Genomic DNA, 24,745 nt, shown 5'->3' with positions numbered 1-24,745 from the left:
AGGCTGATCTTGCTTAGCTTGTTTTAACAAACCATTTTTTAAGTTAAACAATTTCTCCCTACTGAGACATAGGCGGGGTACATACCGCCACTTTGCGCCGCTCTGCCGCCGCCGCCAGTAGGTCCGCGGGGGAGCCGGAGCCTTCACACGGCCCGACTCCCGCGCGGACCGAAAAAGAAGCTCCAAAATGGAGCTTCTTTTTTCGTCGCGTTTGCGACGTAGCGAGGCGCCAGGGGCGCGCTCGCTACGTCACAAGCGGCGCGACACGTCTGGACGCTGTGCGTCCAGTACGTCAAGATGGCGGCGCCCATGTGGAAGGGGCGCCGCCATCTTGTACGTATTCTATACGTACTAGGGTTAGGGGGGTGCGGAAGCACCGCCCCTTCCTAACCCTAGTACGTATAGAAGACGTACTAAATGGCGGTATGTATCCCGCCATAATTATAAACTCTCATTTGTTTAAAACAAGATATAGCTGCTTTCAGTCTCCCATTTCCTCCTTGTCACAATGCTAAGAGAGAAGGGATAAAATACAACATCAACACTCACATCTACTCAGCCATGCAGTTCTGAATACGGATGTAAATGTTTGCTTATTTTGTTCTTGAATACATGCAATTTTGGGCTTACATCAATACAGGAATGAACAACTGCATTTTCCCCCACTGCTGGATCAGATTATGTGAGCTACTTCCCAATTTTCAATACAATTTGACACTCTGCAGAATTTTTTTTTTTTTTGAGAAAGATTGGTACCAAAAATGTTTTTCTTCTACAGATTATTTTGCACAAAACAGGGATTTTTGCACAAAATACCATGCAAAATAGTGCTTGATTTTTTTTCCACAAAATAAGTTTTTGAACAAACCTTTTTCAAAAACCTTTTTTAAAAATCTTACATTTTTTTTTAACAGTAGGTCTCAAAGTGCTGAGACACCCTTTCATATAAAGGACAAGGAAATGTGTGGGTATTCATTCCATGTCTAGTGCTCTATCATAGATTAATGTTAAATGTAAAGCAGGCCAGTATTTACTGAACATAAAGTCAAGTCTTCAACACATGTTATTTCATGTATCATCTTGCGCATGCCATCACTTGATTTATCTATCCTAATTTTCTGGAAAATGTATGGTATTTGCTTTGATCTGAATGCTCTCTCAACCAAGAGCTTTTTTCTTTTCACACACTAGATAATCAAGTTATAATATATGACAATCTCTTTAAAAATGAAAAACAACTTTGGATATAAACATCAAACAAGCAGGAGCACAATGAGATACTAATATTGTAACACCACTTTAATGTGATCAGACATTATATTAGGGTAAGAAAATGAAGATAATGAATAATTGTAAATGCAATTATTTTCTATAGAGAACTTATATAGCTTTCAAATCTAGGCAAGGCTCTGGAAAATGTCTACTGTATCCATTTCACCCATTTCAAGAAAGTAAGGTAATGTATTCTCTGGTTTCCCTACTAAAATATTTTAATTGTGTAGCAGCCAGCATGGCATACTGGCTTGATTATTGGACTACAACTCTGGAGAGCAGGGTTTGATTCCTAGTTTGGCCATGAAACTCACTGGGTGACCTTGGGCAAGTCACATGCTCCCAGCCTCAGAGGAAGGCAATGGCAAACTTCTGAACAACTCTTCCCAAGAAAATAGCAGTAGCAAGTACATTTCTATACCACTTATCAGTCCACTTAAGCACTCCATAAGTGGTTTACAAAGTGTAAGCTAATTGTCCCCAACAATCTGGGTACTCAGTTGAGTGACCTCCTCAGAAGGATGCATGCCTGAGTTGAGCTTGAGCCCTTTTGCTGGTATTGAACTCGCAACCTTATAGTTTGTGAGTAAGTGGCTGCAGTACAGGCATTTAACCACTGCGCCACCAGGGTGAACCCCATGATAGGTTCACCTTAGGATCACCATAAATCAGAAATGACTTGAAGGCACACAACAGCAACAACAAATCCATATTCACTAATGGCTGGTTGAGACATTGCTCACTCTACATGTAGATTTTGTGCTGTAGATTATGGAAAGCTTTCAAAGGTGTGCAGGTAGAAGTGGTAGGTCAAACATGTTTTGCATATGTAAAAAGCATTGGTGTAGGCACTAGGGCCCTAAGAAATGCAGATAGTGAAAGACAAGGTCAGCATTAGGCTTAATATAATAACAAGAATTTTTTAAAAGTACAAAATAAACTGATTCAATTAAGATTATTTTACCTGGCAATCAACCAGCTGAGCATCCATATCCATAGGTTCTTCAGCAGTAACCAAGGTGGTATCTAGTGTGGCTTTTGTATTCAAGAGCCAGTGGTCCAGTTCATCTGCTTCAGAACGGTATCTTTGCAGAGCCTGTTCTTGCCGTTGTTCTTCTAGCTGCTCATTGAGTTTCTCCTGATAATTAGATCTGGCCGTTATTTTCAAATCATTTAATTCTGAACACACAAAAATCTACATCTGATTATTGGTAAAAATTATTGGTTTAGTAGATAGGATAATGAGAAGAGGAAAACAGGTTAATGGAAGGGCAAAAAGTGTACAGTGGTCCCTTCACACTCATTGGGATTGGGGTAGAGAGCCCCTGTGAATGTGGAAAAACTGTAAATAAAAACCACTATTATTTTTACAGGACAAAGCACTTTCTCTAAGAATCTCCAGTGCAACCCCATGGTCAACATCTGCCAGAAGTTGATCATAGAATCATGCTGGAGGACCTACAAATGTCTAGAGAAGTGTTTTATCTAGGAATGTCTAGGTTCTCCAGCACAACCCTATGGTCAACATCTGGCAGGGTTGTGCTGGAGGACCTAAAGATTTCTAGAGAGAACATATTAATCAAAACCACAAATAATTAAATCTGCAAAAGTCAAAGCCGCAAATGTGGAGGGCTAACTGTACTAGAATCATAAGTACCATCTAAACAATAGCTATGACTATGATGCTTGGAAGAATCTGATCATGATTTCTCTCCAGGATGTGTGCTAAACATATTGACAAAAAGTGCCAATTAAATGAGTATGGGGGGAAATGACAGTAGAACACAGTGGCATGGATAGCAGTTACTGAGAATATGTAATCAAACAAATGCAAAATATAACCAGAAACTTGGAGAATAGTGAAGAATCAAAGGGAAACTAATCTGTTGATAGTGTGCATATATTACATATATACCATGGACTGATTCACATAAGCATATAAAACACTTTGTCAGCACTCAGTTACCTGCAGGTGTATGAAAAGTGCATAAGTGAAGCAACATGCAAATTTGATCTTGATGCTGCATTGCATCTAGTAACAAACATGCTTATGAGATCTTTTGCTGTGCAAGTGATATGTAGAGACACCTCATGCCCTCAAAAAGCTTTAAAGGACCTTGTTAATTTGAAAGTACAGTGTGTCCTTGGTATCTGCTGAGATTTGGTTTCAGGACTTGCCATGGATACCAAAATCTGTGGATACTCAAGTCCCATTAAATGAAATGTCATAGTTAAATGGTGTGTCTTATATAAAATGGCAAAATCAAGGTTTGCTTTTTGGATTTTTAAAAATATTTTCAAACTGTGGATGCTTGAAGCCATAGATAAAAGAAATGCATGGATACATAGGGCCAACTGTATTAAGTTTCAAGGCAAATATCATGCCAGATTTACGCTTTCTTTCATATTCTTTATACCTCTAACAGCTGCCGTTTTCCTGAAGCTTTCATCTTAATGGTGGCCATCCTCTCTGCTAACACAGTGAGGGTAGACTGCAAAGCCAGTTGATCAGCAGCATCTGTATCCAGTGGTTCAGTCACCAGTTCTTCTGCTAATGATGTTTGTAACTCACTGATTTCATCCTGAAGCATCAGAATTTCATCCATCAAAGCCTAGCAAAAACAGCAAAGCAAACTAATTTTTACTATGACTAGAAACCATATATCAAAAGTTAGTTTGCTCAATGAAAAGTGACAATATTGGCTGAATGCAATAATTACAGACCAAATCCAGACTAGGGATCTTACTGCACAGGCTCCAGGCATGGGACGAGAACGGTCCAAAAGGAGCCGGGAAGGGAGCGGAACAAGTGGGGGATGCATTTTCCTGCACACAAGAAGTCCCTCACTCATTCCGTTCCCTTCCCTTCCGTTCCCAATCCGTCCCAGAAGAGGTAATTTTTGAGAATTGTTCTGAACAGTTCTCAAAGATCGCATCCTCTGGGATGGATTGGGAAGGGAAGGGAACGAGTGAGGGACTTCTGTGTGTAGTAAAATACCTCCCCCACTCGTTCCCCATTGATTCCCGGCCCCTTCCGTTCCATTCTTGTCCCGTTCTGTGGAGCTCCTGTGCAGTAAGGTTCTAGCTCAGACACTAAACCCAAACAATGAATATGACAAACATATTAAAAACTTATAATTTCTAACTGGAATGTATCCAGCCATATAGTAAAACCAGTAAAATCAAAAATCCATCAAACAGTGATACCTTTATTGGAACAGCTAAAATGCAAAATATACATATTGGAAGCTTTCGAATCTCCACTGACTTCTTCATCAGGCAAGGTGTTAAAAACCATACAGGAGGGGAAAATGAAGATGTTAGTCATAGGCCTCTTGTACATTTTGGTTGGCCCAATAAAAGTATCACTGTTCGGTGATTTTTTGATGTTATTCGATTTGCTATATGGCCAACACAGCTACCCCTGGGTACCCCAGTAGCCACATGGCCAGAAGGAGGAGATGCCAGCCTGCAAGAAATTCCTTTCTATACCACCTGAACAGATACAAACAACAGTAAAATGAAGACCTATGACTAACATCTTTAGTTTTTTTCTTCCTGTCTTGTTTTTAACAGCTTGCCTGATGAAAAAGCCAGTGGAGTTTTGAAAGTTTGCAACATATTGTGCATTTTGATTGTCCCTATACAGGTATCACTGATTGGTGGATAACTGGAATGATATGGAATCAAATTCTGTTAAAATAAATATTAGTTATTTATTAAAATATTTATACCCTGCTCCTCTCAAGAAATCTCAAGAGATTTTGTATATGGGAGAAATATAAAAGATGGATCAGTTCAGATATCCCCCTCTGGTTATCCCCCCATGAAGCATTGTTTAATACTGATGTACAAAAAAAAGAGAATTGGTTGAGGTATAAAGATGTATTAATAAAAACGGGTAATGGATTTGCAATGAAACCTTTAGAACAGATTAAAGAAGAAGGCTTTAAGTGTAATTGGTTTTTATATTATCAAATGGAAGCTAGATTTAGAGTGGATAAAAGTACAATGAAAATTACAGAAAGTCTCTCGAAACTAGAAGAAATAATGTTGAAAGGGAAACCAGCTGCTCTAGCAAGATTCTATAAGACATTATTGGATTACCAGATGGAAGGAGATCTAGTTAAAGAAAATATGATCAAATGGGCGAAGGACTGTAAAAAATCATTAGAACTAAGACAATGGGAAATATCGTGGGGACAAAGAATGAAATATACTGTAAGTCAGGATATAAAGGAAAATTTTGTTAAAATTATGTATTTATCTCCGGAAAAACTGTGTAGAATCTATGGTAATGGTCAAATCTTTTGTTGGAAATGTCAAAGGGAAAAAGGTACGTTTTATCATTTATAGTGGAATTGTGTATATGCAGAAAATTTTTGGAAAATGATAGTTAAAGGAATTAAAGAAATATTGGACATAGAGTTAAAGCATAAACCCAAAATTTTGTTATTAAATATGTTGGAGGATGAGATAGAAAGAAGATTCGGTAAAATAATTTTCTACATGTTAACAGCTGCCAGATTAACGTACGCAAAATACTGGGGGAAAAAAGAAAGACATTATGTTGGAAGAATGGATTCTCAAATTGTTAGAAATGATGGAAATAGACATAATCTCAGAAGGATTAAGAGATAATTCAGCCATAAATGCAGAAGCCAAAGAAAAAAGGAAGCAGGATAGAAAGGTCTGGAAAAAATTGTATAGTTACATAAGGGGAAAATGGCCTAACATACAAGACAAAATCTAACAAGGTACTTACGTAGGTAAGTCAGCTTAAAAGAAAATGAAAGGTTTAAGAAAGCAATATAAACAAGGAGAATGAATTAAGATCAGGAAAGTCAAAAGTGTTATAGGTGAAGTCAAAACAAAACCAGTTACTACTAATAAAAAGATAGACAACTAGAGTCAATAAAATAAACGGTAAGGGTTCAGACCAAGGAAGTCAGTTTTGTGTTGTCCAGTCTAGGGAATGTATGAAGAGAAGGAGTATGGAAGGTATTTTAAGTATAGGGGAGGGGGAGGGGGGAGGGAAGGGGATGATAGAGATGAATGTTACTGGTTTATGTTATATGTTATATGTTATGTATGTGTACTTTATTTGTAATAAAAAAAAGAAATCTCAAGAGATTTTGTCACACGTAGAATTTTGAGCTTTCATATGTTACTTAACTGTATGAAAATTACAGTTTCTCTGTAACTGGAATTTTTTAACTCTGGGATTTATTTACTGAAAGTAAATCCAGTGAAACACCTGTTGCTGAGTCAACATTTACACGAGTCTCACTGATTCAACCCTAGTTTGACTACCAAAAATTGAGGCCTAAGATTTACAGTTCTCAACAAATGCATGGAAATGCTAAATCCATGTCTGAGGTACCGTGGACCCTTGTTATCCGCTGGGGTTTGGTTCCAGGAACCCCCGTGAATAACAAAATCCGTGTATGCTCAAGTCCCATTAAATACAATGGCATAGCAAAATGGTGTCTTATATAAAATCGAAGAATCAAGGTTTGATACTTGAAATTTATACTTTATTTGAATATTTTCAAGCCGTGGATGCTTGAATCCATGTATAAAAAGTCCATGTATAAGGAGGGCCAACTGTACAAGGTTTTTCTCATGTGATCTCATCACATGAAAAATCTGCCAAGATTTTAATTAACAGTAGCTGTTGCTTGCATCTTGTTCCCCTGCCTCCATTATCATTGTAAGAAAAAGTTAATAAACAGATGGACTGGAAGATGAAGTATACAGTTATATCTTACAATATCTAATTATAACTCATATCATATTTTGAATTTATTTTCAGGACACAATTTTGTCAGGCATTTGGATTTGAAGAATGAAGGCTTACAATTGGACAAGAAGCAAACAATTGTGATTGGTTATTGATTTACTTTTACCTGATGTTCAGCCATCTGACTCTCTGGACTCTTGTCTGCTCCCAGAGTCTCATTTAATTTCACCTCAATTGCTTCCATTTTTGTTGATATAGACTGGAGAGAGTCTTGGTACTTCTGCTGACGTTCAAGGGCTTCATAGAGGGTGCGCTGCTTTTCACTAATCTAAAGGAAAAATAATCAGTGAGCAGACAGACAACCCTACTTTTCTATTAAGTAGGCAAGCAAGCAAGCAAGTAAGCAAGCAAATAATTTCATTGAGATACCATGATATGCCAGTATAGAAAATATAGATGGTATTAAAACAACAATGAATTTACACATATGTTACATTTTTCTCCATCATCACCTCATTTTCCATTTTGCAATTGGACCTGGAGATTTGGGGAAAGGGGAAAAGATCATAATAGGGCCAGAGCTTGTTCAAATATTTTCATATGTAAACTCATATTGTCAGCAATTTGAAAACAGTTTCCAATATCACTTATATAGCTGAAATGTTTTCATATTGCTCAGATGAAAATAAATTTTGGCTAAGACTTTATCTTCACTAAGAACCAGACTGCAGGACATTTTTCTCATATAGTTGGAGCTTTGTGCAATCTTTAGGGCTTAGTTACTAAAAATCTGAAACTTACAAAAAATTTAATATTTACTATCTCCTTATGTCTTTGGTGCCTTGTGTGAATCATATGAAGCCTGCATCATGAAGTTATAATAAAGCAGGGCCACACTATTAGATTTGTTGCTCTTTTTGGAAACACTACTGACCCCCACCCTAGATGTCCACAAGTTGGCATATGCATTTGTACCAAAGAAGCTTCATGGTAAGCTTACAAGATAATTATTCCTTCCTTCCTTCCTTCCTTCCTTCCTTCCTTCCTTCCTTCCTTGTTCTTTGTTACCTCTTTCCTTCCTTTCAGATAGTTTCACGTTGCTCCACCATTGCTCTACTTAAGTCTTATTCATTACCTTGATCCTAAGCCACAATGGGCTTCAAGTTCAAATCTAGCATTGAACTGCAAGCCTAAGTACTTGGAAATGCAAAGTTGTGATATGTTAAGATTGCTCAGTCCTAGTTAGTAAGCTAGCAACGACACTCAGGGTTTGCCAGTGCATAGTGCCAGGACGTTGCCAAGAAGTAACACCTGAATAACTGAGTTTGCCCTCATTATATATGAGAGCAGCCTCATTGAGTCTGATATGACTGCTTAAAAATATGACGTGGATGAACTGTTTTATTTAATCAAACCATATGCACAGAACTTTGCTTATAAGCTGAAGTGCTATCACACCAGCACTTTTCAGATTTTTAAAGTAATACAATTTTTTTTAAAATAATCTGACACAATCACCAAAACCACAAGCATGTATAGTAACACCAAACATCTTACCACATTCTTTAGTGTTTCCCAAGAACGCTGCAAATCATCCAACCTAGTACTGGTGGTTGATTCTAATCCTGGTTCACAGGACTCCTGAGTGGACGAGGTGCTGGGCTGAATCTTGGAAGCTTCTGTCTGCAACTGTTCAGCAGATAAGGCTTGATAATAAGCAATGTCCTATGAGCATGAAGCATAATATGGCACTTTCATAAGAGGAGCTGAAACATCATTATATTCTAGTGAAGTGCTGCTCCAACACAGCTTAAATTTACAAGCACTGAACACCAGTAAAGTTTTATTCCCCACATGAATTTTAAAAATGCATGTAACATTTTCAGTTCAAAGAAAAGACTTAGGGGCTTGACAGACCACTCTGAAGGGCTGGCGGGACTCCTCCCCTTTCCTAGCTGGATTGGGGCTGTGGCAACCTCATGATGTGGCCCCAATCTGGTCTTTTGAGTGCACAAAAAGGAGCCACAAAAAAGTGGCTCCTTTTTGTGGCCTCGAAAGGGCGCCATAGCTGTGGTGGTGTGGCTCTATGGTGCTCCTTTGGCACTGCATCAGATAGACACAGAGCTGGAGAAGCATCATGATGCCACGTGCCGTGTGGAGCAGTGCATGGCATCATGGCACCCTGGGGCAGGGGCAGGGTGTGCGTCATCTGGATGTGACACCCCTACTCTGCCCCCAGGCTGGTCTGTACAGGGCCTTAATAGCATTCTGAAAATCTAAGTTTGATTGAAATAAAAACAGAAATGAAGACTTTGCCTGTTTTTAATCTAACAAAAATAAGATTGTATTTAATATTTCCCCCCAAATACTGGGGGATGTCTGACAATGTTTCTAGAAACTATTGGCATATATTATCCAGGGGCCTTGAGGATCAGTGCTGATGGAAGAGGTCAAGGACTGCAAGGCTTTTTAAAACATATGTGGTGTTTTTTGTGGGGGAAAAAGACGTGATTTTTTGGAACTATCACATGTACTACAACCATAACATTATGACAAACTGAAATAAAATAAACAAGGATAAGTGTTGCTGTGACCCAGTCCTTCACTCCATTGCTCCAGAGGTTGCTTTCACTTGACCTGACAAACTTACAGGTGCCCTTTCTTCTCCCAGCAGCTTTCTACTCTTCTGAACTCTTAGGCATGACTTACACATATTGCTTGCTTAATTTCCCATGTTTCAAAAGAGATAGCACCAAATGACTGCAAAGAGAAACCCAAATCTTTCTAATGCTGCTAAAAAGTGTTTTATATTTCACATTTACGAACACAACCTCATCTTCATTTATTTGGACGGGATAGGGGCATTCTTAGGTTTACTTATCAAGAGACTTTTTAAAAGTCGACTTTGCTGGCAGCAATAAAAACAAGAAAAATGGAGAGGAAAAGCTTGAAAATTCCTCTTACTACTGAAATTTCAGCTGTATCGTGGAAAAAGAAGCATTTGGCCAGTCTGGATGAACCCAATGATCAGTTTGTGGGGGGGGGGGGGTGAGAGGCGACTATCCCTCTTTTATATTATTATATTGATGGCACTTAGAGCAATATTAATAATCTTAGACTTACTTGAATACTGGATAGCTGAGCTATCATTTTTGAAATTTTCTACTTATAATGTCTATGGTTAGCTCCAATGTGCTGTTATGGAATGAGTGTTGGATTAGGATTCTGAGATACTAGGGTTTGAACCTGTGCTCAGCAACAGACACCTACTGGGTGACCTTGGGCATGTCACATTTCTCAGTCTCAGAGGAAGGTAATGACAAATGCCCTCTGAACAAACCTTACCAAAAAAAAAAAAAAAAAAAAACCACCCCACACTGAGAACATTTTAAGGTTACAACAAGTCAGAAATGACTTTAACATACACTACCACTAAAAAAAAATCTATGATGCATCTTCTTCAGTACTCAGAAAATGTCCTGAGCTACCTGGGAATGTCTGAATTCATACATCATTTATATAACTACTGTAAGATTTTCCACAGTCTGCTTTGCCTAGGAATCGATTACTCATACACATATTTTAAAAATCTCCAAATACATAATTGTAAAAAGATACTCACATGAATAAGCGTACCACAATATCACCTTCATTCCCTCTACATTCTTAGTTACCCATTACGATGTGAACTGGCAGTTTAATCAATTGTTTTGATAATTTCAAGTGAGCATCATCAGCTACAACTTTATTGCAGATCTAGCTTCCTCTTACCTTATGCAACACCCATCCTGTTTCAACATCAAAGACTAAGCAGAAGAACTACTCATATTTCAATTTCCCCCTGATCACCAGCAATAATTTCTGTACCATGGATGTTCAATGTCCCCACAAAAGTTGGGGAGAATTTCAAGCAGCAAAGATAACAGGTCTATTACATTAGAGTCCCTTCTATGAATGCTAGTAAGGTAAAGGTATTCCTCATTGACAAAGTTGTCAAGTCATGTACAACCATAGGGGATGGTGCTCATTGCCATTACTAAGCCAAAGAGCCAGCATTGTCAGAGACTACTCTGTGATCATGTGGCCAACATGATTGCACAGAACGCTGTTTACCTTCCCACCAGAGTAGTATCTATTTATCTACTTGCATTTGCATGCTTTGAACTGTTGGTTGGCAGAAGCTGGGACTAGTGATGGGAGCTTACCCCATCATGCAGCATCCGGGCCTCAAACTGCCAACCTGCTAATCTTGCAATCAATAGAGTCATTGGAGTTTATCATACTGGCCTGAAATGGGCCCAGTGCGTTCTAAATGTGCACACGCGTGGGCACGCACAGAACGGGATGGGGCCAAAGAACCCCATTTTATCGCACGCTGGAACACCGCCTTTGCCGCTGGGCATTCCAGTTGAGTCCCCGTTCCATCCCAGGGGGAGCCATTTCTGAGAACTGTTCTAAAGTGTTCTCAGAAATGGCGCCCTCTGGGATGGAACAGGGACGCAACTGGAACACCCGGCAGCAAAGGCGGCATTCCAGCATGTGATAAAATGGGGTTCTTGGCCCCATCCCGTTCTGTGTGCACCTGCATGCACGTTTAGAATGCACTGGGCCCGTTTCTGGGCCAGTATGATAAACTCCAGTGTCTTAACCACTTGAGCCATGGTATCCCTCTATAAATACTAGTAACTACTGAATTTATTTCTAGAAGCAAGGATGCCAAATTCATCCAATTGCCTGTACAAAACATTTAGTGTGAGGAGTGTGGCTGTTCAGTCAGTGACTTTTTTGTGCAAGGAGATATCCTTTTTTCCTTAAGGGGATTGCTGTATGTGCAAGAGCAAGCAACAGCAATCAAGATTATTATGCAAACAGGCTTCTTGCTTCACTAGCATTCATATGGATCTCTGATCCAGTCTTTAAAATGTCTAAGAGTGTCACTCAGGACTTCTTCAGCCAGTATGTTTCTAGTGATGTAACTATTCACTAATTTTAGCTTTGTAATGTAATAAAATTTATTCGGTCATTGCCCAGTATATAATTTTAGCAATTTTCTTCCTTCTGTGAAAAACCTTTGGATTTCAAAGCATATTCACAAGTCAGAATGTTCTGTGCAAAATTTGCAAATTCTGCATTGTGATGTAGAAATATTATTTTCTGCACAGAAAACACTGTTTAATGTGCACAAGAACCAAATTTGAAATTTGTACAGAATAATTCCTGAACTGTAAAGATTCTTGTTAGCCCAGGATTATTCTCATCAGGGTTTTCTGGACACTCAAAAAACATGTTTTTCAACTATTTGTCTCCCCCCTACCCCCCACCCCACCCGTATTCTTTCCTTCCCTACATAGTTCTTATTGACTAGAATGCTTCCATAAATATATTTTGGTTTCAGAGGAACCAGAATCAAATAATGAAATCTCTGAGGCTCAGCCTATGAATCTGCCATGTTATAATTTTCAATGAAAATCAGGAGTAGGCCTACTCTGTGAAATTTTAGATTCCTTTAGAGTACCACAAGCCCTGCTGTGGCTGCCATTTTGGACAAACATAATTGGTATTATACTGTTCACAGTAACATTTAAAGGCTTTTGGTGGGAGTTGGTTCTTTGGACATTGAAGCCTCCTGAAACAGCAATTTCAGGAGATGCCAGGGTCTTCGGAGTGACAGTATGGCCATAATGGCTGTCCTGGACTCTTCAAAGAGCCCTGTTTGGCTGATATTCCTGACCAAAGGTGGATACATATGAATTCTTCTCCCCCAAAGTACTTTGAAATAAAATTGGAGGGTGCTGTCCCCAGCACTGTCTCATCTCTCCATTAATAAGCATCCACTGGACGTTTCTCATGGGAGGTGGCACATGGTTCTGGCACTGGGAAGAGTCAGCCCACATACATCCTGCACATTTTTACTCAATGTTCACTCCACTGAACATGTGGAGAAGATCACTTGAAACTCCCTAATATGAAAAACTTTATAGGGAAGAGCATTCTTATGAACTGGGTGGGTGGACCTTTGTGATGGAATATCCACCAAATCTATAGCCTTGCTAACTCATTGTAGGCTAGTACTGAGCTTTTTCATCTCTTCCTCCCATTAACTACCCAGTGCACAGTATTGAACATTTTTTTTCAGCATGGGTTGAAAACAAGTATGCTTTGTATCCAATGGATCTGCAGTCACCTGGATTCTGCTTAATGCCCATGAGATGTCACTGAAATGGAGCAAGACAACTGCATGTCTTTCTACCAGCATTCTGAAGTTCACTGAGTTTATATGGTATCCACTTTGTTTCCAGGACCATCCATGGATACTAAAATCTATGGAAGCTCAAGTCTCATTATAAACAACAGCATAGTGAAATATTGTCCCTTAAATAAAATAGCAAAATCAAAGTTTGCTTTTTGGAATTTTTTTAAAATTTCAAGCTGTGGATGGTTAAATCCATCAAGATGGGGAGCTGTCTGTATGCATGTTGTCCCATTGGTGAGTCTCTATAAATTAAAGGACACTCCTATAGTTTCCTAAGGTCTGCCACCTTCCTGGGCAGGTTAGAATTGGTCTCTTCATTAACTTATTTCTAATTGGTGTTTGATATGTATCTCAAAGTTAAGTAAAACATAGACCTGGAATTTCCTCTTCCCCATGTGTATGTTTGGGTAGGTGGGGGTGTTCATTGTTTGATAGGTGATGGCTTTTCCCCCCCCATCACCTACACTGCATTGTTGTTATTGTTGCTGTTGTTGTGTGACTTCAAGTCATTTCTGACCTATACCAATTCTAAAGTGAATTTATTATGGAGTTTTCTTGGAAAGATTTGTTCTGGGCTTGCCTTTACCTCCCTCTGAGGCTGAGAGAGTGTGACTTGACCAAGGTCACCCAGTGGGTTTCCATGGCTGAGCAGGGATTCAAATCCTGGTCTCCAGGAGCCGTAATCCAATGTTCAAATCATTACACCACTCTGGCTCTTGCATTGCAATGACATCTCACCCAAATGAGCACAGTTCTTATGTACATGGATTATTTAAAGTCTGGTCCCTTGAATCTTGTTATTTGTCAGCTGCGAATTATCCTTAACAAAAGAATAACTCACTATTGAAGATTGGGTGAATGGGAAATGCTGTTGTATTGTACTCTAACTGAGCATTAGAAAGCTTACTGACTCATTATCTTCCATTTGATTTGTTAAAAAAAATCCCTTAGCTTTTTCCTTGTTTTTCTTCTAGTTACTTTATCAGAATAACTATTCACTTAGCCTTTGTTTGCAATGGCTCATACTTGCTGTTAAGAGATGTAATGATTAACTAATTACTAAAAAAATGCACCTATTTCCATTCTTTATTCCTTGTATCCCACTTTGAATACTAGACAGCTACAATACAGACAGTGATAGATAAAATTAGCAGTTGTGGCACTTCTACACACTGTTAGATTGTAAAATCAAAGCTCATGCTAAAGTGTAACGATGTAATGAAAAGTTTAATTCAAGTGACTAACTAGTCATGTTTAAACTAGAAAAAACAATTGGAGATATGAACATCTCTTTGCAACAATCTAGTAGCACATACTGAAGACAGACAGATAAAGGGAAAATGGATTATTTCCACAGGGTTAGTAAAAACTGTACTTTCTCAGGTCTTTTGTAATGCTGTAATTTTTGCAGAATCAAAATAATTAAATACTTTGATTCTGGGCCTTATCACATGATAAAAGAAAGCCAAAATGGAGTGGGAGAGTAGATGCTTTCTCAGTGCCTCTCCTCATGTCATCATAGTACTTTTATTCTCTTCTTGAGGGAGATGGTTGTAAAAGTGTGCCTTTTGTCCTGCTGGAAAAATTGTTTGACAAAAGTACAGTTTTAACCTCCATCTTCTTGTGGGAAGTGAACAGAAGCGTTACAATGGCATGCAGAGAGGCATAGAGAAAGTTGCTTCTCTTCCACTCCATTTCAGCTTTCTTTTCTCATGTGATAAGGCTTTCTGGAAGTGAAAATGAGTAGCTTTACAACAGAGTGTATGTATCAATTAATCAGTTGAAGATCCAAGAGCTCTATGCTTCAAACAAAACTTTTTTTAAAAAAAACTGAGAAAATGCATTCCTTTTTTTCTGACAGGCTAAATTAAAACAAACAAAACAAACAAAGCACACTGCCATCTGTACATATTTGTAGACATCACAGTTGAATGAATGCCAAGATGGAGAGATACCTGGTTAACTGAAGCATCTGTATTAGCCACAGGTGAAGGAGAACGACAGGCAGGTGGAGAAGAAATCTCACTGTTGGTTCCCTCTTCCCCAGATTCCTCAGTAACAGGTGACAGAAGAGTGTGACAGCGACCAGCAGTCATCTGCCATGGGAAATGCAATCCCAAAGGAGAGGAAGATCACAAGAAGCACTTTGTATTTAATAAACTTCTAACAGGACTCAGTTTCAGAGAATGTGCTTTCCTCTCAAACTTAAACAGTAACAAAAGTAGGACAGAGCTCCTGTACCTTTAATGTGTAGGAGAGAAAATTTTGGCAGGCACAATTTACTGCACACCTGCATGGCAAGCTGCTCCTGTTAGAATGTCTTAATTTGCATCTGATTACCTTCACATGCCCAAACATTATAACTAATGCAAATGAAAGCTGGAAGTTTGTCCTACTATTGTTGCAGGATAATTAAATTTGATTTAGTATGTAGAAAGATCTTGTAGCACCTTTGAGACTAATTGAAAGAAATAAGTTGGCAGCATGAACTTTTGTAGACTTAAGTCTACTTCCTTAGATGCATTTGGTGGATTGGAAGCCAGGGACAGATATTCATATGCCACTGGTATGTAAGAATGTCAATTCAAATTCAAATTCAAAATCCTTTGCATATGGAAGTGAAGTGGCAAGACCAGTTTGGCATAGGAAACAGGACTGTAGGTGAAGAGAACAGATGTGTGTAGGATGCCCCCATGAGGATGGGGTCAGATAGTGTTGAAATGTGTGTAGTGTGCTAGAAACCCATTATCTTTGTTCAGTCCATTGCTGAGGGACTGTAGAGGAGCTCCAGTTTTGCTGTTTCTTTTTCTAATCTGCCTTTGTAGTTCTTCTGTTCAAGGACTGCTGTTCTGAGGTCTGAGATGGAATGCCCAGGGAGATAGAAATGTTTTGTCACTGGTATTCCCATTCCTAATATCTGATTTATGTCCATTTATCCTCTGATGCAAGGACTGGTCTGTTTGCTCGATGTAGAGTCCTGGAGGGCACTGCAGACATAGTATGGCATAAATGACATTGGAGGATGAGCAAATATTGTGGGTGATGTCATTAGGTCTTGTGATGACAGTTCCTGGATAAATGTGAGGGCAGAGTTGGCATACAGCTCCCAAATGGAACCACTCAGGTACATCATCGATGAACTACAACCCATTCTGGACAATAATGCCACCCTTTCAAGGACTCTTGGTGGAAGATGTTTATAGACATCCCCCAAATCTCAAACAGGTGCTTGCCTACAGGAAGACACATGACACAGATGGGGACATAGGTCCTAAACCTTGTCACAAACCAAGATGCTAACTCTGCATGGATTTCAGCCACATTACTTACAGAAAAACATCTGTACCCTTCTCTTAAACCTTTCTGTTCTAGCATTGTTTCACTTCATATCTAGTAATGATGTTTTAAATCAAGCATACATAGCAAAATTTCCTTCTTACTTACACTTTTCCCTGTTCAATAATTAGCCTCTTATTCTACATATAAATTACACTATTGCAAAAATTAAGTTAGCAGTGCATAAACTTTAAGTTCATTCATGATTATTTATATGAACAATGGTTTTATTTGGTGAATGAACTGAATTACCTTTGTTTAAAAAGCTGAAGACATGTATACACATACATAGATAAAATTATTTCTGTTATCCTCAGCAAATAATGCAACACCAGACATCTCATAAAAGCATAGAGGCAACATAGGCTGTGGCAACAGTCTGTGTGGTACTGTGGGAAGTGATACTGCAAATGACAGATACTTCAGAAGAGCCAAGATGCATATACATACATTGCTTACCATGACAACGGAGGGGTGAGTTGTGTGTGCTGAGAGCAGTTCTTCTGAATCCAGCTCCTCCATTCCTTCTGAAAGTCCTTCCACTTCTGTCACTGTCAGCAGCATAGTGGCATGTTTGGCTTTCATTGTTAGCATTTTGCACTTGGAATTCAGAGATGCTATTTGCTCCTGGTAACCTTTGATCTTCTGTGCCAGTTCCTGAGGAAATATCCCCCACCCCCAGTGAGATGCAGCATAAGACCTAACAGCACTTCTGCTTCCGTTAAGAGAGAAAGACCGGCTTGCTTCTCTATGGTCAGCCAATAAAATCACAGCTCTGTGTTTCAGAAGCACTACATCAGCAACAGCAGTAGCTGAATGGCAGGATGTTGATACTAGAAAAAGAACAAGTCAGGCTGCATCTCACTACACAGACGAGCCACTGAGCAGAGAAAGCTATGCAGCGAAACCAGAAAAGCATGACCACAACTCCTCGACCTGTGACTGACAGGAGAAGTAGCTGGCAATGTCGTATTATGATTTCTACAGATAAGCAAATTTGCCCCCTGAAAACTGATGTGAAAATAGTCTTTTTTCCTTCTCATGCACAACCCCCACCTGGAGCTACTAAAATCTGAAAGTCTCCAGCTTGTGCATGCCAGGGAAATGAGGTCATGTGATGGCTTGAAGTATTAAAAAAGCTCTATAGCATTTCACTTCTCATGAGACTGAATACAATGAACAAAGAGGCAGTAATATAAAAAGCTATCATGAATTAATAAATATTCTAACTTCTTATATATTTTAAACTTATTTTAAAATACTACAGGTGATGGTAAGGAAGTAAATTCTACTTGGTATTACAATATAATTTCATGATCTATTGTCTTTCCTTTTAAGTGCCTTTTAGAAATCATAGCATGGATGGCATTATATCATTCAGGAATAAAAACATACAGAAGTTAATTTGGATGTAAAGACCCAGTCCTAATCTTCTATGCAACAGTAAATCTACATCTGAGGTTAGAACTACTGACTACTGTAACTGCTGAGCATGACAAATTATGTATACCAAGTTTGTAAAATAACTTTACATGGCATTAAAGAAGATAAGCCAATACAAATATTTCAGGACAGGTTTATAATCAAAAAATTATGGTATGATGATGTTATAGCTTTGACGGCTCAATATTGTACAGGAAGTGAAGACAAAAACACTTGTTTGCTCTTATCCAGTTCTACAAAAATGATACCTCAGACATATTAGCCAATTTTTTTCCTGGAAATAAACTCACCACCTGCTACTTTTTTTGGTCACAGAGGCGGGATACAGACGGGCAGGGGAAGACGTCTTGGAGGTGTATTCTGCTGAATACGGAGCCTCCAGACCGCCCGCCCCGGGGGCGTGGCTCAGGTGATGGGGCTTCCACATGGGGGGCAGTGAAGACGCCTCACCTGGGGCCGTTTCTGACCCGCAGTTTCCAAACCGCCACCTCGGAGGACGCTGCAAAGAGAGAGGCAGCTTCTGCACGGGCGGCCAAAAACGGGGCTTTTTTTTTCTTTTGCTGGCTGGCGGATGCGCCGCTGCGCAGCTGCAGCGCTCAGCAGCGGCGGCAGAAAGCTTATGTGCACATTTAAAGCGCCCAAGCCCCTTTAAAACTTTTTCCCTTGCCTTGCCCAAGAACAATAGTGGTCTCCTGCCAGCTGGTGATCAGCTGGTGTTGGCATCCTTGTCCGCTTGCACGTTGCCAATGTCACCAGCATCATGGATGCCTCCTCTCCTTTGGTCCCCGCGCTCTTGCTGAATCTGCAATGCACAGCCACAGCTGTCGCCGCTGCCACCGCTGTCCCCCTGCCATCCCCCATCACCTCCCTTGTACATATGTAAATATTTAAAGTTTTAGGGGTTTTTATTGTTAGGTGAAAATGGCGCAGGAATGTGTGTAGGGGTTCACTTTAAATTCCAAACTTTCCCCAATTCTAGCAGCGCATGCGTACATGTTGCTCTAGGGTTAGGGTTAGGGTTAGGGTTACGAGTCTTAAAATGCGCTGCAGCTGTGCTGCAGCTTCCACACCTGACGCTGCAATTAAAGCCTGACTGCAAACTGCGCATGTTCCAGGACCCCGACTCATTATGCGACGCAGCAGACACGGAGCTTTTAAATGGGCAACTTAAATTAGCAGCGTAACAATTCTGGTGTACCGGTGCAGCAGCTTACAGATGGAGCTGCGCAGCTGCGCATCATACAGAAAAGAAGCGGGGAAAAGCAGCACCTTTTTAATGCCGCTTCTTCCCGCTTGGGGCGTGTGGGCGGCGTGTTCATGGCGGCATTCAGGTAAGGGCTGTCTGAAGGCTCTACCTTCATGACGTCATGAACACACCCCTTTTTGCCCGTCTGTACCCCGCCTGAGTTTAATAAACTCACTATTCCTCAAATATGATACTTAGGTTGTGTCTCCATGGGCCAAATAACATGCCCCCGTCTCCTCACTGTCTGGATGACACAGAGCCCAATCCCTGATTCTGGTGTGAACTGTGCTGACAACATAGGACCAAATTCAGCACCAAACCTATAGTCTCCCTACTTTAGACTAAAATTTAAAAACTCACCTTGACACAGGCCCTGGAGCAACACTAGGAGGCTGTTTACAACACATTACAATGTGTTGCCTGCTGCCACTGGTGTGAGTTGCTCTCTCTGAGATCAAAACAAGGTGCTCACTCATGTGATTGATGATCATCAACTCAGCCTAACATGCCAACGGCGGACACCACATTGGGACACATGTGCAAATAGTTCCCCCATCACTCTGAAGTGCCCAGGTAATGGAGGGACTTTGAGGCACCTTTGGAGCCAGAATACTATGGGTTGCTTCTGGAACATTCTGGCCCATGCAGACATGGCCACAGTTAGCTATTTTATATTAAAGTGTACCTATGTGGAACATCAGATGAAAGTTAAAATTCATGTATTATACCTATGGCTTTTCACCATTATCTGTTTTGTCCTGGACTCAGGCTGTATACAGAATGAAAGATTTCATCACAAACCTTTTCAGAACCATGAACTAAGTGTTTTAAAAGATCAGTGAGGTAACTTTACAAATGTACTGAAACTATACTGTATATTTATCCACATTGCTCCTTATTTCTTCTGATGATTATACTTTAGTCTGACTAAAAATAGAAAGGATGTCACATTTTTATCATTTAAATTAGAATAAAACTATCTGATGCTTTTTGGTGAGATTTTTTGATCGTGAATATCAGATGAATGAAGCACTGAAAATTTAATCAATACTTAGCATGAATGAAAATGTAAGGGCAGTTTTCAAAGAAGTCACTGTGTTATCTCTTGCAGCATAAAAAGAGAATGGCAGGAGTAAGGGGGAAACAGAAATGTGACAGCTCCTTTAAGGCTAACTCGTTTTTATTTTTGCATGAGCTTTCATGGGTATAAACCTATTTCTTTGGATGCATTACTGGATGGAGAAGGTTTATATCAATGAAAGCTCATGCAAAAATAATAACCAGTTATCTTAAAGGTACTGCCAGATTGCTTTTTGTTTTCCTCCCCATTCCCTCTTCCTTTTTGTAATGTAAGGGCAGGTGCACTTTCCCAGTCTGACAGATAGTTTTATAAACCAGTTACTCAAGATTTTGGTTGAAAGTTTCACCTATGAAACAAACAACACATCCTGATAGCCTGAGGGGCTCAGAACAATTCCTTCTAAACAGGATATTCCTTCTAAACAGCTTTATACAATTTCATTCTGCTTCAATATAAGACACTTCTTACATGACTAAAACAGCAAAGGAATTATGCCAAAGGCTGATTGAAAGAAAAAAGACCCAAGGAGTAATTCAAAGACACATATGACTAGTTTTAAATAATTTTAGTGTCAGTCTGTAGAATCAGTATGTAGAAAGATTCTGTAGCACTTTTGAGACTAATTGAAAGAAAGAAGTTGTCAGTATGAGCTCATAGACTAAAATCTACTTCCTCAGATGATCTCCACTAAATGTACCAAAGAAAGTACACTGAGGTCTATGAAAGCTCATGCTCACAATTTCTTTCTTTTAGTTAGTCTCAAAGGTGCTACAAGATCTCTACATTTTGAAATAATTAAGTGTAGATACCACACTGCAGTTCAGGTACAAAGAAGGAAAATTAGTACCTGCAAACATGTTGAAGTGCAGTGGTCCTCAAACCTTGGTGCTCCAAGTATTTTGAACTTCCACTCCCAGGACCACCAGTCAGTTTGGCTAATGCTCAGGGATTCTGAGAGCTAAAGTCCAAAATATCTGGAGGATGAAAGACCAAGAAATACTGGTTTGACTGCTAGAGTTGGACTCAGGGAGGCCAAGGTTCAAAGCCCTGTTCAGTCATAAAAACTCACTAGGTGACCTTAAGCAACAGAGGAAGGCAATGGCAAACCCTCCTCTTAATGCATTTTGTAAACAAACAAACAAACAAACAAACAAAAAACCATGATAGGATTGCCATAAATTAGTATGACTTAGGCAACAACTACGAGGGAAAGCGTACTTCATTTTTACTTTGAGGATTTTAGTTACTTAGCTCATTTGTTATTAGAGAACATTTGCTTGTACACAGACAGCATATAATATGATAATGGCATTAAAGTATTTTCCAGGCTGCAGTCCTATGTTTTTATTAAATTATTACATGTATGACCTGTTCTTCCAACAAAATGTGGCACTGAATGTGGAAATGAATTTTTTTAAAAAAATGATTATAATATTAAAATATAAAATTTGTTATACTATCGTTTTAGTTATTTAAACCTTGGCATTGCTTTGTCCTATGCCTAAATCCAGCTACTTGAAGGACTAATGATAATTGGAAAAGAAAGGAATTCATGTTTTATGTTGTCAGAAACCAGTAGACTAATTCCAACCACCTAAACACTGACTGCTCTCACAAGAGAGAAGTATAAAAATTTCATATTTAGGCCTGAGATTTCCTGGTCAATGATAACTCTTACTGGTTCTCAGCTTCTTTCTGACTCCTAGCTCCATCTCAAATAGCCAATGGGCTCCACAAACATGGCAAAATTGCCACCATATCCCTGTTTGTGCGTGTGCGTGCGCGTGTGCCAATTTGAATGAAAAAAGGGGTGAGTTCAAGAAAAAGGAGTTTTGGGAAAACAGGGTGGTTAGGAGGCCATAAGAGGCGCATTCCCCATCTCTGATGAAGAGTCATAAGAAGGTATTTCTCAGAAAATGGAATGTAAGAAGTATAGATGGCAAGTAATCCTCAGAAAATCACAACTTGAGAGCCCCTTTGGTATAGCTATAAGGCTTTGCCACCCCACTTCAAGCAACTATTAAAGAGGGAAGGATGAACAAGAAAAAAGGCCTGGTGGTGCAGTGGTTAAATGCCTGTACTGCAGTCACTCACTCAAAACCATAAGGTTGCGAGTTCGATACCAGTGAAAGGGCTCAAGCTTGACTCAGGCTTGCATCCTTCCAAGGTCGCTAAAATGAGTACCCAGATTGTTGGGGGCAAATTAGCTTACAGTTGTAAACCGCTTAGACACTGCTTAGGCAGTATGAAGTGGTATATAAATCAAGCTTGTTTGAAAAGGCAGGAGAAAAGCAGTTTTCTCTCTCTCCTCCATGAAGCACAACAGGAAAAATGCTTAGGTCTGATATGACTGCAGAGTTTATAGTAAGGAAACTGGTCTAAAAGTATGAGTAAGAACTTTGCCAATGCACAACTAAGTTGGACTATAACTCCCACACTCCTTTATAGGGATGGAAGTAATACTTGAAAATATTTGAGGGGAAAAATAATAAAAAAATGAGTTCCTCAAGTGTTGGAAAATCCTGACAAGGAGAATCCTGCACTGATAAAAATCTTCACAGTTGGGGACTTCAGAGGCTTATCACACTGTCTCCTCCAAGACATTATCTCTTCTCCTTTTCATTGTCTATTATGTACACCCACATACACACACACATCCTGTCCCCCCTGAAATTTAAGACATCATATCATAGTGTTGTGGTGACAGATAGTCTATTGCTTTCCTGGTTTAGCTCCAGGCTTTTCCTTTCCTAACACCAAGCCTCCCCTCAACAGTTAATCTTTAATAACCCTAATTATATCCCAGCAAAGGAGCAAGGGCTGCCTGGGACATGCAGTCTGCATTACCATCTGGCCCTTACATTCCCCCATCTGCCCCACACCCTGGTTGACAAAGCTTCTCCGGAGTCTTGGAGGAACTTGTTAAGCCATCATCCTGCCTCTTTGATGGCTTCTCTCTTTGTTCATTGGCTTGCTCTAGGTGGGCAATGGCCAGCCCTGGTGTGCTTGGCCAAGGAAGAAAAAGGCCATCCTTTGCAGCTGAATGCCACTGTCTGAAAGCCACAGCTGAGTGATCACTTTGGTGCAACCATTGTTGCTGCCATTCACAAGAACAACAAAGTGAGTTGAATGTTGAATAAAGACACTCTTTCTCCCCCGATCACTATTATGTTTTCTCTACCAAAGCACACCCATTAGATCAACCCCAAACCACCCAAAATTGGAATAAAAGCACAATTAAACTTTTGCATATCATAGCGCAACAGAAGTGGGATCATTACCAGATTTTTTGAATTAATAAAAAGAAACACATGTAATACATGTTATTATCTATGGGATTATAACAGAATAGGGATGACATCATGCAATAAACCCCAACCAAAGGTGTTATTATCCTGATGCAAACCCAATTTACCTGTCTCATGCAATGTCTCTTATTTTGTGCAAAATTCACACACCTTTATTTCTGCATTATTATTGTATTTTACAGTCAGAAAATGCTGTTTTCTACTAAAAAAAATGTGCAAATTCCATTCAGAGTAAGTTCTGAACTATACATAATACAGTTGGCCCTCGAGGAATTGGCTAGCTATCCTTGTCTGGAGTATCCATGGATAGCCCTGCTCCATATAAGTCAATGGCAGAGCGTGCATGCAGCCATATCAAAACAGATGTGTGCACATTGCCATCCAAAAACTTATGTGACCTTGGAATTCTGTGATATTTTGATTTCAAGGGGGTAGGGTGGGAGTGGGAACCAAACCATGCTGATATGGAAGACCGACTGTACTTTTTCTTAGCAGGAAGAAAATTGCTAAAAATTACTTGCTGATTCCCTGAGAACAAAATTAGTAAATAATTATATCCCTCCTTCCTTGCTGGAGGAACAATGATTTAGGAGATTATCGCATTAGCTTCACTGCCAGGATAGATCCGAAATATAACTTTCTTAAGGCGGATCTTATCACATACACCCATCACTGGGCAGTATGCAGCCTGTATGCAACCTGGGCTTCTCTCGCAGCTTTTCAAGAATGGGATTTTCCCATTCTTGAAAAGATGTGGGACAAGCCTGGAGAAGCCTGTGTTCATATGGGTTGCATACTGTCCAGCAATGGGTGAATACAATAAGATCCGCCTTCAGAAAGTTACATCCCAATCTATCCCAGCAGTTGAAGCTAAAGCAATTATCTCCTTAGACAAAAGAAGACCCATGTTGGACAGATCAAAGAGCCATCTAGTCCTGCATTCTGTACACCCAGTGATGATCTGAGTGCCTATGGGAAGCAACAGCCAGGAATAGGAAGGAAAGTAATTGATTTTCAGATTTTACAAAGTAGAAAGGAACACCGAATTATAGGTGCTACAATA

The 24,745-nt window shown here is 39.6% G+C and overlaps 1 protein-coding gene across 1 annotated transcript in view; it reads right to left on the bottom strand.

The window, feature by feature from the left end:
• The window catches only part of SYNE1 (spectrin repeat containing nuclear envelope protein 1), a 437,342-nt gene that overhangs the window by 139,039 nt on the left and 273,558 nt on the right, over positions 1-24,745 (bottom strand). Inside the window, exons 92-97 of the mRNA XM_089530176.1 lie at positions 17,064-17,261; positions 15,224-15,364; positions 8,573-8,740; positions 7,182-7,343; positions 3,690-3,884; positions 2,237-2,410 (exon numbers count right to left, since the gene is read on the bottom strand). Of these exons, the coding sequence (XP_089386302.1) occupies positions 2,237-2,410; positions 3,690-3,884; positions 7,182-7,343; positions 8,573-8,740; positions 15,224-15,364; positions 17,064-17,261 (1,038 nt within the window). The remainder of the gene's footprint in view (positions 1-2,236; positions 2,411-3,689; positions 3,885-7,181; positions 7,344-8,572; positions 8,741-15,223; positions 15,365-17,063; positions 17,262-24,745) is intronic.

This window comes from Sceloporus occidentalis, unplaced genomic scaffold (genome assembly GCF_023333645.1).
Source record: "Sceloporus occidentalis isolate IW3139 unplaced genomic scaffold, rSceOcc1.0.p SCAF_6, whole genome shotgun sequence".
Lineage (NCBI taxonomy): Eukaryota > Metazoa > Chordata > Lepidosauria > Squamata > Phrynosomatidae > Sceloporus > Sceloporus occidentalis.
This window is presented reverse-complemented; position numbering and strand designations above follow the sequence as displayed.